Source organism: Hyla sarda, chromosome 7 (assembly GCF_029499605.1).
Source record: "Hyla sarda isolate aHylSar1 chromosome 7, aHylSar1.hap1, whole genome shotgun sequence".
Lineage (NCBI taxonomy): Eukaryota > Metazoa > Chordata > Amphibia > Anura > Hylidae > Hyla > Hyla sarda.
In genome coordinates, this window is record NC_079195.1 from 22,552,937 (window position 1) to 22,567,594 (window position 14,658).

At 44.0% G+C, this 14,658-nt stretch overlaps 1 protein-coding gene across 2 annotated transcripts in view; it reads right to left on the bottom strand.

Annotated features, from left to right (window-relative positions):
- Window positions 1–14,658, bottom strand: part of SORCS3 (sortilin related VPS10 domain containing receptor 3) — a 680,789-nt gene that overhangs the window by 228,014 nt on the left and 438,117 nt on the right. For both annotated transcript variants that reach the window (XM_056530530.1, XM_056530531.1), the window contains exon 7: window positions 2,163–2,281. In XM_056530530.1, the coding sequence (XP_056386505.1) occupies window positions 2,163–2,281 (119 nt within the window). The remainder of the gene's footprint in view (window positions 1–2,162; window positions 2,282–14,658) is intronic.

Below are 14,658 nucleotides of genomic sequence, written 5' to 3' on the forward strand. Positions count from 1 at the left end.
ATGAAAATGTGTCTTATGTGCTTTTTACACGTATTTAGTGGTGTCCACCTAATTCAAACTCTACTGTAGAGGGTCTGCACAGGTTGGCTTACTGTGGTGCAGACACTTTAAAGGAGAAACGTGGCACAAAACTTTTACCTTCCCCCTGTGCCCGGGCTGCAAAAACAAAAAAAAAATTACTTTAACCTACCTTCCTACGTTCCCCTGTTGGGCCGATATTAGCGTCCCGTTCCTTTGGCGCTGCTTGGCTTCATGTTTCTTAGGCTCAGAATGTCACATTGCAGTCAGTGTATCGCCTGGTGCAGCGATGTCCCGCCTCGCCCGGAGATAGGCTGAGCACACTGTCATGTAAGGAGCCCGGGCCCGCCTTCTCCCTGCTGTCCCTGTGCTTAGCCTATCACCGGCCGAGGCAGGACATTGATGCGGCCAGCGATACGCTGACTGCAGTGTGACATTTAGAGCTTAAGAAGCAAGAAGCTGAGCAGCACCGGAGGACCGGGACGCCAATATCGGCGCAACAGGGGAAAGTAGGAAGGTGAGTTAAAGTTTTTTTTTTTTTTTTTGCAGCCCGGGCACAGGGGAAGTTAAAAGTTTTGGGCCACATTTCTCCTTTAAAAGGGTAGTCCGCCCCTAGACATCTTATCCCCTATCCAAAATATTGGGGATAATAAGTCTGATCGTGGGAACCCCGTGATCTCTCCTGCAGCACCCCCTGTCATCTGGTGAATTGAAGTGCATTGAGGGGGCAGGGCGTGATGTCATGAGGGGGCGTGACGTCACAAGCCTCCGGCCCTCACCCCCACTCATCCGACATGGAGCGAAGTTCGCACTGTGCACATGATGACAGGGATGCTGCAGGAGAGATTGCGGGGGTTCCCAGTGGTGGGACCCCCGCAATCAGACATCTCATCCCCTCTCCTTTGGATAGGGGATAAGATGTCTAGGGGCAGAATACCCCTTTAACTTTACACAGATTTGCGACATGATACCCTATATGCAGGTTGTATGCTGATGAAACGTGTTGTAATGTGTTGTGACACCACCCAGCATTAACTCCGATTGTAGGTACATAAAGAAATAAGTGTAAGCAGAGGGGCACTTGTTTAGCATATCTCCTTGTCTGATCAGTAAATGCTCCTTGTAAAAAACTGGATACTTGACTCGACCTAGGAAGTACTCTTACTAGGTATGTGCACCTATGACTATACTGGGTTTGGTTTTAGCCCCCTGGAGAGAAAGGTGTGGAATAGCATCTTCTTTTTCAGCCTGTCCAGAACCTTCTGCATAGAAACGTAGCTAGGTAGTGTGTCATGTGACCAATGACTCACTCATCTGATTTAAAGGTTATGCAAAATGTTAACACTTACACATCTATGATACCACAGTGTGTTCAGTAATGGGGGTGTAATACATAAAAATAGTTATGCATGTTAACTCACAATACCCCAAACACAGATTTAGGCAGTTAACAGATTCATAACCTATGTGTAGCACCTAGAAGGTAGGTATATAGGAAATCCCTCCTATTAGGTAGAGGCCCCCATTAGGTAGGTAATCCCTCCTATTAGGTAGAAGTCCCTAGTTAGTACATAGGGAATCCCCCCCCCCTATTAAGTAGAAGCCCCCTGTAGGTAGGTAGGCAAAAGATGGTGAAGGACCTTCTCCTTCAAGTTGAAATGGCGCAGGACCTATGACACAATGAAATGACATCATCGCGTGGCAGGTCCTCCTCCACTCCTGATAATGTTGTGTACGATGGAGAGGCCTCAGAGAAAGAAGGTGGGAGGGATTTTTATTTGTTTTGTTTTTTTATGGTCTGAGGATTTCGGGATGAGTATCAGAGACATTTGCATGAGTACAAGTACTCAGCGGCGATATTAGTATTTCAAAAAGTTAAGAAATTAGATGTTTTTATTGTATTTTCCTGGCTTTCCAGCAAAGCTGAATAAAGTGTTTTCGTTCTTCCGCTACCCCACATCTTACTTCTTCGGCGCGTCTCCCAGAGCTGTATTCACGAGGATGAGGAAACATTAATACTCACAAAATGTTCCGCTCTAGTGAATACAGACGAGTCTCGCAGAATGACACAGGATGAGTCTTTGGGCTCGAAGATATCTCTACATAATGGGTTATTTAATGGTGCCTTCGTGTTTTGCTCCTACCTGAATGAAGACATATTCGTCTTGTACCACCAAGGAATTGGTATCGATAAAACGAGAAAAAGGGCCACTCCTTGTCGTCTCCGCGCATTCTTGAATTCTGCAGGTGATGTAATGTGCATCTGTCGAAAGAACAAAAATATATATATATATTAGAGCTTGAGGTCAGCAAATAGTATTGTGTCATATTGTATCATATACCAGTGTCTCCCTCTAGCTGTTGGAAAACTAGAACTCCTAGCATGCCTGGACAGGCAACGGCTATCCGGGCATGCTGGGAGTTGTAGTTTTGCGACAGCTGGAGGCATTCTGGTTGGGAAACAATGCCGTATACTGTAATACAACTTGAATTGAGATATCAGACATGGACCATTTCAATAAGGCACAGTAGCGAGGACTTCGCTATAAATGACGCAGTGGTAGCAGTTGCAACTGGGCCTATAAGCTTCTCAGCAACATTAACCCCTTTCAGAATCAAAAACTTTTACTATGTTGTACATCTTGGCATAACATTAACTTTTCTTATTTACTTTCTAAAAAAAATGCTATCTCCTTTTTTTATAAATCATGGCTTATAAAAAAGACCACTAGGAGTCCCCATACCACTCAGAACATAATCCTGTTCGGCTTCAGCATAATCTTTGTCCAAGCTGAAGCACAGGCAGGGACAAAGTTCAGGAAGTAAGTGCAAGACTAGCACTCCTCTGTGCTCACTCCTGTCCTATCAGACTGCAGCATGAAATAGAGAGGAGGGGGTTATAGAGCAGCCTGCAGTGATTAGATGAAGAGGCCCAGCACAGCACAGCAGACTCAGGTAGCAAGTGAACGCATAGTGAGTGAGGGCGGGTTTTGTGCTTGCCTGGGACACGCCCCTTTCTGAGCAATGGATGTCAGAATGAGTGAGCAGCAGAACAGAGGCAGATTTGTGAGGCAAATACAGAAGCCTAGTGAGAAAAGGATACATGACCTAGTGAGGAACATATAGAAGCATTATTTATTTACAAATTGAAATTTTTAAATTTTTGCATTTTTATTTTTTCTCCTCTCGCTCAACAACTCTTATTTTTCCAGCTACAGAGGCACGTGAGGGCTTGTTTTTTGGCATGTTATCTTCATTCTTCAGGTAAGCACTATTACAATGATATCCAATTTGTACAGTTTTTGTTTTGATTTATTGCGTACATTTTTTTTTTAATTACTTCTGAGCCCTATACCATTTTTTCATATTTTCATCTATGGAGATTTTGGGGTAGATGGAACTTTTTGACCACTTTTTATTAAATTTTTTTCTGGTATGTGATAACATAGTTCATAAGGTTGAAAAAAGACCAGAGTCCATCAAGTTCAACCTATATCCTTAAAGGGGTACTGTGGCGCTTAGAAATCGTATCTTTTGGATAGGGGATAAGATGTCTGATCGCGGGGGTCCCGCCGCTGGGGTCCCCCTTGATCTTGCACGCCGCACCCCGTTTAAAATCAGTCCCCGGAGCGTGTTCGCTCCGGGTCTGATAACTGTCGATTACAGCTGTCACACCCCCTCCCATAGGCTTGCATTGAGGTGGGTGGAGCGTGACGTCACACGGGGCAGAGCCTTGACGTCACAACGCTCGGCCCCGTGATCGACAGTAATCAGACCCGGAGCGAACACGCTTCGGGGACTGATTTTAAACAGGGTGAGGCGTGCAAGATCACAAGGGTCCCCAGCGGCGGGACCCCCACGATCAGGCATCTTATCCCCTATCCTTTGGATAGGGGATAAGGAGTACCCCTTTAATGAGTCCCTACTGAGCTGATCCAGAGGAAGGCAAAAAACCCTCATACTAGAGGTCAAAATTCCTTCCCGACTCCAAATATGGCATCAGAATAAATCCCTGGATCAACCTTTTTGATGTGACCAAAAATTCTCAATTCTGGCATTTTTTTTTCTTTATACCATCTGCTGTGTAAAATCAATAATGTTATATTATAATAGTTTGGTGAATTATGTACGCCTTGATACCAATTTTTTTTATTGTGTGTGTGTGTGGGGGGGGGGGTTGTTTAAATGGGGTGATTTGAGTGTTTTAAGTTTTTAGTCTCCTTAGTGGACTTGTAAGAGCAATCCTTTGATTGCTCATACAGATAAATGCAGTATATATGAATTGCATTAATTCATTAGATTGTCACTCTATCGGTAAAGCCTGTCATAGGCTGGCTGTATCAATGGAAGAGTCTTGGCAGCCACAGGGGCCTAGTAAATGCCTTGGCATTTCTGTGACATTGTGGAGGGAATCACTACACCAATGAAGTACTTATTGGCCCCATGCTAAAGATGAATGTCATGGGTGGTTAAGGGGTTCAAAGACAGATCCTCTGGATCAACTCAACTCAATAGGGACTTATTAGGGTTATAGGTTGAACTTGATGGACTCTGGTCTTTTTTTAACCTTATGAACTATGTTACTATGTAATAATAACAATAATAATTAATAATAATAAACTCCTTCTATATATATCGCACACAGATTCTGAAGCACTGTACACCTAAATTATCAAAGTATGTAAAGGAACACATATGCATATCCACGTCCTCTCATAAGGGGAGATTTATCAAAACCTGTGCAGAGGAAAAGTTGTCCAGTTGCCCATAGCAACCAATCAGATCGCTTCTTTCATTTTTAACAATGCCTATGAAAAATGAAAGGAGCGATCTGATTGGTTGCTATGGGCAACTGAGCAATTTTTCCTCTGCACAGGTTTTAATAAATCTCACCCATAATTAGTTCTTCCCTGAAACCTCGGAGTGCAGCATAAATCCAATAAACAGTTGTCTGGGGATCAGTTTCCATGTGATTCCACATTAGATGTGATATTTTGGGCAGCAGTAAGGAAGTATATGGAGCATGGTAGAATCGAGGAAGAACATCCATCTAAAAGGGGATCCTTTGAAAAAGGAGAAGGCGAATGAGCTATCAACAGCAGACAACCAGCTCCAGGGCCATTGTGGCTAAGAACCCCCCAAGGCCCCTCCCTTCCAATATTCCAAGTGCTGACATTTTCTCTGTGGACATTCCTCCGTGCAAATATAGCCTGATAGTGCCCCTCCAGACATTAGACTCTGGATCCACCACTGATCTAAGATAGATAGAAAGGTGAGGCTCCAAGGGGTAACACTAAGCAGTGAAAAAACACGGCCTGGTCAGATGGATTGGATACAGGTCAGATACATGTCTTGGTCAGATGGATCCAAATCTCTGTGGAGAAACATGACCTGGTCAGATGGATCCAGATCTCTGTGGAGAAACATGGCCCAGTCAGATGGATCCAGATCTCTGTGGAGAAACATGGCCTGGTCAGATGGATCCAGATCTCTGTGGAGAAACATGGCCCAGTCAGATGGATCCAGATCTCTGTGGAGAAACATGGCCTGGTCAGATGGATCCAACTCTCTGTGGAGGAACATGGCCTGGTCAGATGGATCCAGATCTCTGAGGATAAACATGGCCTGGTCAGAAGGATCCAGATCTCTGTGGAGAAACATGACCTGGTCAGATGGATCCAGATCTCTGTGGAGAAACATGGCCTGGTCAGAAGGATCCAGATCTCTGTGGAGAAACATGACCTGGTCAGACGGATCTAGATCTATGTGTAGGAACATGGCCTGGTCAGATGGATCCAGATTTCTGTGGCATTATGTGGATGGGGGGATGGGGGGTACCCATCATTTAGCAAAAGCAATTGCATCCTGGAGCCCTTGGACAGGCAAAACATGCAGGCAAATAGAGGGTCGTATAGTCATAGATTGGTTTCATAAACATGACAGTTAGATATCCTTGCTTCTCAGGCCTTCACATAGACTAGGTTGATCGGTCTGCTCAGGACTAGTAATGAGTGGCATAGGCCATGTTCGAATTCGCGATATTTCGCGAATATATGGAAGAATATTCGTCATATATTCGCGAAATCCGCATATTCATTATATTCGTTTTTATGTGCATATGCGAAAGTTTATGCGCATATGCGGAAATGTATGCGCATGTGCGCATATTCGCAAATATTGAGCCCTCCCTTCTTTATAGGGAACAAATGGGATAGTGCATTAACTCTGTGATTTTTTTGCCCGTTGAAACCAATAGGCCCATTGTGGTGTATGGGGATCTCACGGTATGTAAAACTGTAAGATAAGTAGGAGGGTCTCGGCAGTACAGTGTATGGGAGACCCGTGCGGTGGTTTGATTCCTGGGGTGGGACGGAGTGTTACAGTGTTGTGGTTAAACTTTTGTTTCCTGGAAAAGCTGCTGAGTTGCCCATAGCAACCCAGAAGATCGCTTCTTTCATTTTTCACAAGGCCTCTGCTAAATGAAAGAAGTGATCTGATTGGTTGCTATGGGCAACTGGACACTTTTCCTTTGCACAGGTTTTGATAAATCTCCCCCTATGGGGGAGATTTATCAAAACCTTTCCAGAGGAAAAGTTTCTGAGTTGCAAATAGCAACCAATCAGATTGCTTCTTTCATTTTTCAAAGGCCTTGTTAAAAATGAAAGAAGAAATCTGATTGGTTGCTATGGGCAACTGCACCACTCTTTCTCTTCAATGGTTTGGATGAATCTCCACCAATGTTCCTTAACCTCCCATTCATTCATTCATACCCAGCCTTACACATTACATCCAGTTTCAATTAACCCCAATACCCATATTTGGTACCCCATTAACCTAGTTCCCACGGTTCACACATTCAGTTAATTGCCAACTGACCTAGTTCCCACGGTTCAAAGGCTTTCTTAATTACCAAATGACCTACATTTGTCAGTCACGAGTAAAAATTTTAAACCACAACACTACACTGTAACACTCCGTCCCACCCCGCGACTCGAACCACTGCAGCAGTCTCCCATACACTGTACTGCTGAGACCCTCCTGCTTATCTTACAGTTTTACTTACCGTGAGATCCCCATAGACCATAATGGGCCTATTGGTTTCAATGGGCAAAAAAATCACAGAGTTAAAGGGGAACTCCGGTGGAAAGAAGTAGAAAACAAATGTTTTCAAATCAACTGGTGCCTGAAAGTTAAACAGATTTGTAAATTACTTCTATTAAAAATCTTAATCCTTCCAGTACTTATTCACTGCTGCATAAAACAGAGAAATGTGTGAATTTCTTTCCAGTCTGACAACAGTGCTCTCTGCTTACACCTCTGTCCGTGTCAGAACTGTCCAGATTAGAATCATATCCCCATAGAAAACCTCTCCTACTGGGCAATTTCTGACATGGACAGAGGTGTCAGTAGAGAGCACTGTTGTCAGGCTGGAAAGAACTTCACAAATTTCTCTGTAGTATATCTGTAGTACAGTAACCCCCCGACCTGCGATTGCCCCGACATATGATAAAATCGACATACGATGGCCTCTCAGAGGCCATCGCATGTCGATGTCAGCATCGACATACGATGCTTTTATATGTCGGGGTCATCGCATTAACTGCTATCCGACAGCGCAAAATGCTTAAGCTGCTGTCGGATAGCAGTTTAAGCATCCCGGGCAGGTTTGCCTACCTATTCCCGCTGCTCCGGGTCCACTTTGCGATCCTCCGGCATCTTCCGCATCTTCTCCAGGGTCCGGGCCTCGCTTTCCGGCGTTGTTACGTCACTACGCACGCCGCGCCGGTGCAGCAGCGTAATAACGTCACCAGAAAGCAAGGCCCGGACCCTGCAGAAGATGTGGAAGAAGCCGGAGGATCGCGAAGAAGACACCGGAGCAGAGGGACAGCATCGGGAGCCCCTGGGACAGCATCGGGAGCAGTGAGGACCTGGTCCGGAGCAGCGGGGGCAGGTGAGTACAGCTTCCTATACTTTACATGCACGGATCCCTCAACATACGATGGATTCGACAAACGATGGGTCGTTTGGAATGAATTACCATCGTATGTTGAGGGACCACTGTATATAGAAGCTGATAAGTACTAGAAGGGTTAAGATTTTTTAATAAAAGTGATCTACAAACCTGTTTAACTTTCTTGCACCAGTTGATTTGAAAAAACATTTTCAACATTTTTGAGTTCCCCTTTAATGCACTAGCCCATTAGTTCCCTATACCATTAAAGAAGGGAGGGCTCAATATTCACGCATATGCGAAGAGCAGTGAGGGATGATCTGTGATCACTGTGATTGGTACTGTGAACAAAAAAAAAAGTGAATATTCGTAATTGCAAATATATAGTGCTAGATTCGCAATATTCGTGAATTTGTGAATATGCGATATTCGCGATTAAAATTCGAATTCTGAATATTCACGAGCAACGCTACTCAGGACTTCCATCTAATGCACAGCATGTGTGAGAAGTGATCCTGTCTGCATGAGCCAATATTTCATCACCTAGTGGGATCCATGCCACGACGAACTGCTGACATTCTGTAGGCCAAAGGAGGTCCACTGCACCGGTCCACTGGTATCTTTAATAAAGTGGCTATTCAGTGGTCTGCATACACACAGAATAACAGAGGAGTGATAAATGAACATTAAAAAAAACAATGTGCACAGAGACTAAATCTTTAATTCACAGATAAGCCGTGTGAAAGTTTAACGTTGGTTTGGAGAGCTGATGCCCCCACTATATGAGGCAGATTCCTTCAGATGTTGTAACACGACATAAATCCTTACGACAAATTTAGTCTTGTGTTAAGTGTGTCAGAGAATGTGATACATTTGCTTTCCCAGACTTTCCTTCGGGATTGGTGGAGGATTTGCCGCACCTCAACTTTACAGCAATTTACAGTATAATACATGTAGGTAGGGATTTCAAAATCCTACCCAAGAGTAAGGGAATTGCAGCGTGCTGCACATTACCATTCTGCAGGTAGGTAAGATCCATGGCAAAATCTACAAGAAAATCGACTTGTAAAATATGTGCATTTTGCTGCACATCCACCGCAGACATTATTTGCCATATCTGGACTAGTGTTGACCAGTATAGGCCATATTTGAATTCGCGATATTTCGCGAATATATGGACGAATATTTGTCATATATTCAAAAAACATTTGCATATTTGCAATATTTGCAGCCTTTTTTTTTACTATGCGCCATAAAATTTGCATGCGCATTCACCATAAAATGTGCATGCACATGCGCAATATCACGCGATAAAAGAGCTAAAAGAAGGGAGGGATCAATATGCGTGGAAATTTGCGTATGCTTTGTTTACACCACAAGCTGGAAGTAGGGAGGGATGATCACTGTGAAAAAAAAACACAAATATTCGTAATTGCGAATATTTAGTGCTGTATTCGCAATATTCACAAATTCGCGAATATGCGATATTCGCAATAAATATTCGCGTTGCGAATATTCGCGCCCAACACTAATCTGGACTTGGCCTTAAAGGGGTACTCTGCCCCTAGACATCTTATCCCCATCTTATTCTATCAGTGCACCAGATGACAGGGGGTGCTGCAGGAGAGATCACAGGGGTTCTCATCGGCGGGACCCCCACAATAATCCTATCCTTTGGATAGGGGATAAGATGTCTAGGGCAGAGTGACCCTTTAATAAAGCAGCTTCATATGCTTTTTATCGTGTCCTGGGCTAAAAAACTATTTCAACACATAATTGTGTTTTCTTTGTCTCTAATTCTGAGATGGAACCTCATCCTTCCTCTAAAGTGTTACTGTCATTTATATAAACTTTTGGACATGTTGTCCAGACATGCCAAAACTTTAGATGGCATCAGGTCTCAGTTCTGAGATCCACTGCAATTGTGAATTATAACTGGGTGAAGGGTGCAGCAGCTCTGACTGTTGAACTTCATTATAGCCTATGAAGCAGATCTGATGGATCTGGCAGCCAGCCAAGGAGTGAAGCACGCTGCCCATGCTTCATCCTGTTATAACTAAGGATCGCATTGGGTCTCATGATTGAGAGTCAAAGCCATCTAAACTAAACAAAACTTTATAACAATGCAGTAACTTTCAAGTTTCTGTGTTTTTTCCCTACATATAGGGGGGAATTTATCATTGGCTTTTACCTGTTTTTTTGTAGTGTCAATTTGTCATGCAGTTTGTTTCAGATGCTGTTTAAAGAATTTTCATTGTGACCTTTCAGACACCAGCGCTTACTTGCAAATGCTCCCCCATTTGTAGAATAGGTCTAAATAGATATGTAGAAGCCCAGAATGTCACTGCGAGCAGTTGGGTAGTGGATCCACTGGTCTGTGTGGACAATGGCTGAACCGTACCAGGGAGCGGAGTCTAAGGTGCCGCAGGTTTTCACCAGAGCCCGCCGCAAAGCAGGATGGACTTGCTGCGGCATGCGGCACCTAGGTCGCCACCCCTGGCACGATCCGTCCACACAAGTCGCCCAGATGAAACTTGGCACAGATAGAGAGCCGCAGTCAGGACAAGCACAGGTCAGAAGGGCAGGCGACTAAGGAGCAAGGTCAGGTCACGGGCACTAGGTCAGGAGACAGGCGGCAAAGGAGCAAGGTCAGCTCACGAGCAGGAGGTTAGGAACACAAACTAGGCAATCACAGTAGGTATGCTTTCTCTTGGCACAAGGCACGAAGATCCAGCATGATAGGGAGGTGCCGAACTTAAATAAGGTCTGCCCAGCATCAGACCAATTGAAGGCGCACTGGCTCTTTAAAACTAGCAGTACCGGCACGCGCGTGCCCTAAGGAAAGGGGACGCACACGCTGGCAGCGCGGAGACAGAGAAGGGCCGGGAGCACTCCAGGGTAAGGAGATGCCTGGGGCTCGTGTGCATGCACGTCCCGCACAGCAAGTCCCGGGGCCACCACAATCATGTGAAGGGGTGCGCTCACGGCCGGGCTGAATGGCCGGAGCGTTACCCATAGCAATGCCTGGGACTCACATGCGGGCACGTCTCACATAATGAGTCCCGGAGCCACCGGTATCGGCAGGGAGGGGGCGGTCATGGCTGTTTTTTTTTTTTTTTTGTGTGTCACTGCGCATGTGCCAATCATGTTCTTATCCCAACCATTGTGTCATTTATTATTCTAATATATTCTGAAATAAGAGGCAAATGGCTGACCTTTCCATTTCTTAAAAATATGCAAAATCTAGAGAAGGGAGGGGAATGCAGAACAGGACCGAATGAGCAGCATGTTGTGACAGAATAGAGGTGCAGTTTCTCTATTCTTCATTTAGCTCCTCGTCCCTCCAGATCTTTGATCTATTTCCCTGTCTGGTCTCTCACAACTTGACGCAGCAGAACAGTAAACTCATCACGCAGCGCTAATAACTGTGAAACTTCTGGCTGCATTAAAGATTCTAATAACTCACAAGTGGCTACAACAAAAATTAATGGCCCTCATATGACAATATTCATAAAGAGCTGCAGCGGGAGATACAATGATTTTGCTCTTTTTTGTTTTTACTTTTTTAATGGAAGAGAAGTTAAAAACTGCAGAGTCTCATAGAGGAAGGAGCCAAAACTATCAAGGTGCGTCAGCAAAACCACATGTGTTCCTTCAAGGAGATTCAAGGTTTGGCTAAGAAAGTTCTAGTTTGAACAGAATTTAATGAATTCATAGGAAATTCTCGAATGGAGTGGTCTAGTGGGGTGATGACTGGTGTCTGTCCCACAATGCATTGCATTTGGTTACATTTACGCCAGGATGACACAAAAAGATGTCCACCCCTGTTGGGTTCCCAAGCAGGTTACTAAGGTCGAATTTGGGCTTTCAATGAACTAAACTCCACTTATCTCTGCAAATACTCAAGGGTGAAGCTACAGAGGTAGCAGTCGCAGAGTGGCCAAGGTGCCACAAAAGAAGAGACCACAGTTTATTCTACAATCTTGACTCAGTTGTGTTGGCGGATTTGAAGTAGCACAAGAAGCAATATGAGTGCAGCTCTGAATGTGACCAAAGTACAAGATAGGATGTAACTGAAATTAATTTACAAAGAAGTAACTGTCAATTGTAGATGTAAAAAACTAAAAATTGGAACTACAGAAATTATGACCAGACATTGTAGAGCTGAGGTTCACACGTGCTAAAAAATTATGACTTTGCTAACTGGCAAACAAAGGGACAAGGTTTACATACCTCCAAAAGTGGGCATTTCGGCGATATGCCAAGTTGTTTCAGAGAATTCTCCTTCTTTTAGGGGCTTCTCCTTCTTTCAGGGCATTCTTCATCTTTCAGGGCATTCTCCTTTATTCAGGGCACTCTTCTTCTTTCAGGACATTTTCCTTCTTTCTGACCATTCTCCTTCTTTCAGGGCCTTCTTCTTCTTTCAGGGCATTCTACTTCTTTCAGGGCATTCTCCTTCTCATTCTCTTTCTTTCAGGGCCTTCTCCTTCTTTCATGGCATTGTCCTTCTTTCAGGGCATTCTTCTTCTTTCAGGATATTCTTCTTTCAGGGCATTATCCTTCTTTCAGGGCATTCTTCTTTCAGGGCATTCTACTTCTTTCAGGGCATTCTCCTTCTCATTTTCTTTCTTTCAGGACCTTCTCCTTCTTTCAGGGCCTTCTCCTTCTTTCAGGGCATTCTCCTTCTTTCAGGCCATTCTCCTTCTTTCAGGGCATTCTCCTTCTTTAAGGCCATTCTCCTACTTTCAGGGCATTCTCCTTCTTTCAGGGCATTCTTCTTCTTTCAGGGAATTCTCCTTTCTGATTTTGGCTTCTTAAAATGTTAGTAACTATTGAGAAGGTAAAACTACTGTATGTCAATAACCATCTGCTTGCAGGGTTTTTCCCACCATGGTATAAATTGGTATCTGCATATTTCTATGATATACCACCACTTTTGGATTAGTGGGGATCTGTCTACTAGGAACTCCACCTATCCTGGCCACCCAGCGTGAGCTAAAGCCCAATCACATTCACTTCATTATCAGCATAGGCCAGGGCTCAGACTCCCAACAATATAAACTTTATGGCATATACAAGCAATATATCATAGTATTCAATGATGGGAACACCACTTGAATCCCAAAGGGGTACTTCATCGTCAGACAAAGCATTAATCACCTGCCTGTGTGCGTTCTGAAATCACCATAATCTGTTGGTTTTGGGGGTATGAAATCCTCTCCCCTACCATATCTTCTTCATATTCCCTGGTTAAGCAGTTGCTCAGTGCTACAATTACCAGAATGCATTGGTTTTTCTCAGCCCTTCATCACAGCCTTCCGACCCTTTCTACTTTCCTCTTTCAGCACTTCTGCCACTCCTCACCCAGAGCCACCGCAGAACACTTCAGTGCACAGCAGTCTATTGCACAGGTTGCAGTACCTGCTATACATTTACTTTCTGCTCCTCTGCCTGTGGCATTGTTCAGCACAAGAAAGCATTCTGCAACACACCACATTCCCATAAAACTTCCCTTATGTTTTTGTGTATATACGACATAGTGATGTAGCTGTAGGGGGCTGATTGGTGGTGATGACATCACTCAGGAAGTGGGGCTAGAGCTTAATAAGACCTGGCCACACATTCTGAGACAGCAGAGGATGGTGCATCATCTCGGGAGGGAGTAGCAGGGGAGCAACTTAGACAACACCCCACTGACAATGAGAGGACTACACAACTTCCTGTCAGAAGACAGGGAGGAGCCCGGGAGAGACAACACCTTACTAGCAATTGAAAGACTACACAACCTTTGATAGTAGAGAGGTAGAAGCTAGATAACTTCAGAGACAAAAAACATGGTGTAGTCAGTACATTAAGTGATAACACTACACTACTAAGTTATGTATTTTGGGGCAATAATTTTAGTTAAATACAATTTTTTTTATACTGGAATATCCCTTTTACTCCTAGATTGTTCACCATGACAGATTCAGTTCAGTTCTGCTACATTTGTATAACTCTGCAAATCCTTATTAACAACTTAAAGGGTTACATTTATTTGCATCAATTACAAGGATGCCGTTTACTGCGGTGGCATAATTTCCCATTTTCCTATTTTTTATCACATAGCATACTATGACACACTCCTCGTCGTAACCCCAGAGACACAGATCCATAGTAATGAGTCCTTTATCACTGGCGAGAAGTCAACCCTTGTCGTCTATAGAAGCGTTTTTTTAATTACAAACCAGGGTCTAATCTGGAATAACTGTGTGGATTGTTCTAAAACTACGGAGCTCAGATAACTGCGGCGCTAAAACCTATCGCGGTAGCGAAAGCTTCTGATGTCTTGAGTATCATAAAGGCGATGGTTGGAGTTTATGGAGATGGAAAATTGCAGCTTGTTAAACTAACATACTGCACTGCAGATGTGCACACATCAAATCTCATCCAGCCTCCTATCGGCCCCCGTCGCCACCAATAACATGTATCCCCAGGATTATTGATTAAGAGTGGCATTGTAATGAATGCCTCTCATGTATCTGGCGTTCATTGGCTGTGACAGGCTCCAATGCAACTCATTGTTCCTGTGGCCATCGGACATGGAGCGGATAACTAGACTTTAGCTATACAGTGATCTAAGCGTCTCTGATCCATAAGGGATCAGAGAATAAAAGATCTTAAAGCAAACTCAGAGATACTATTGGGGA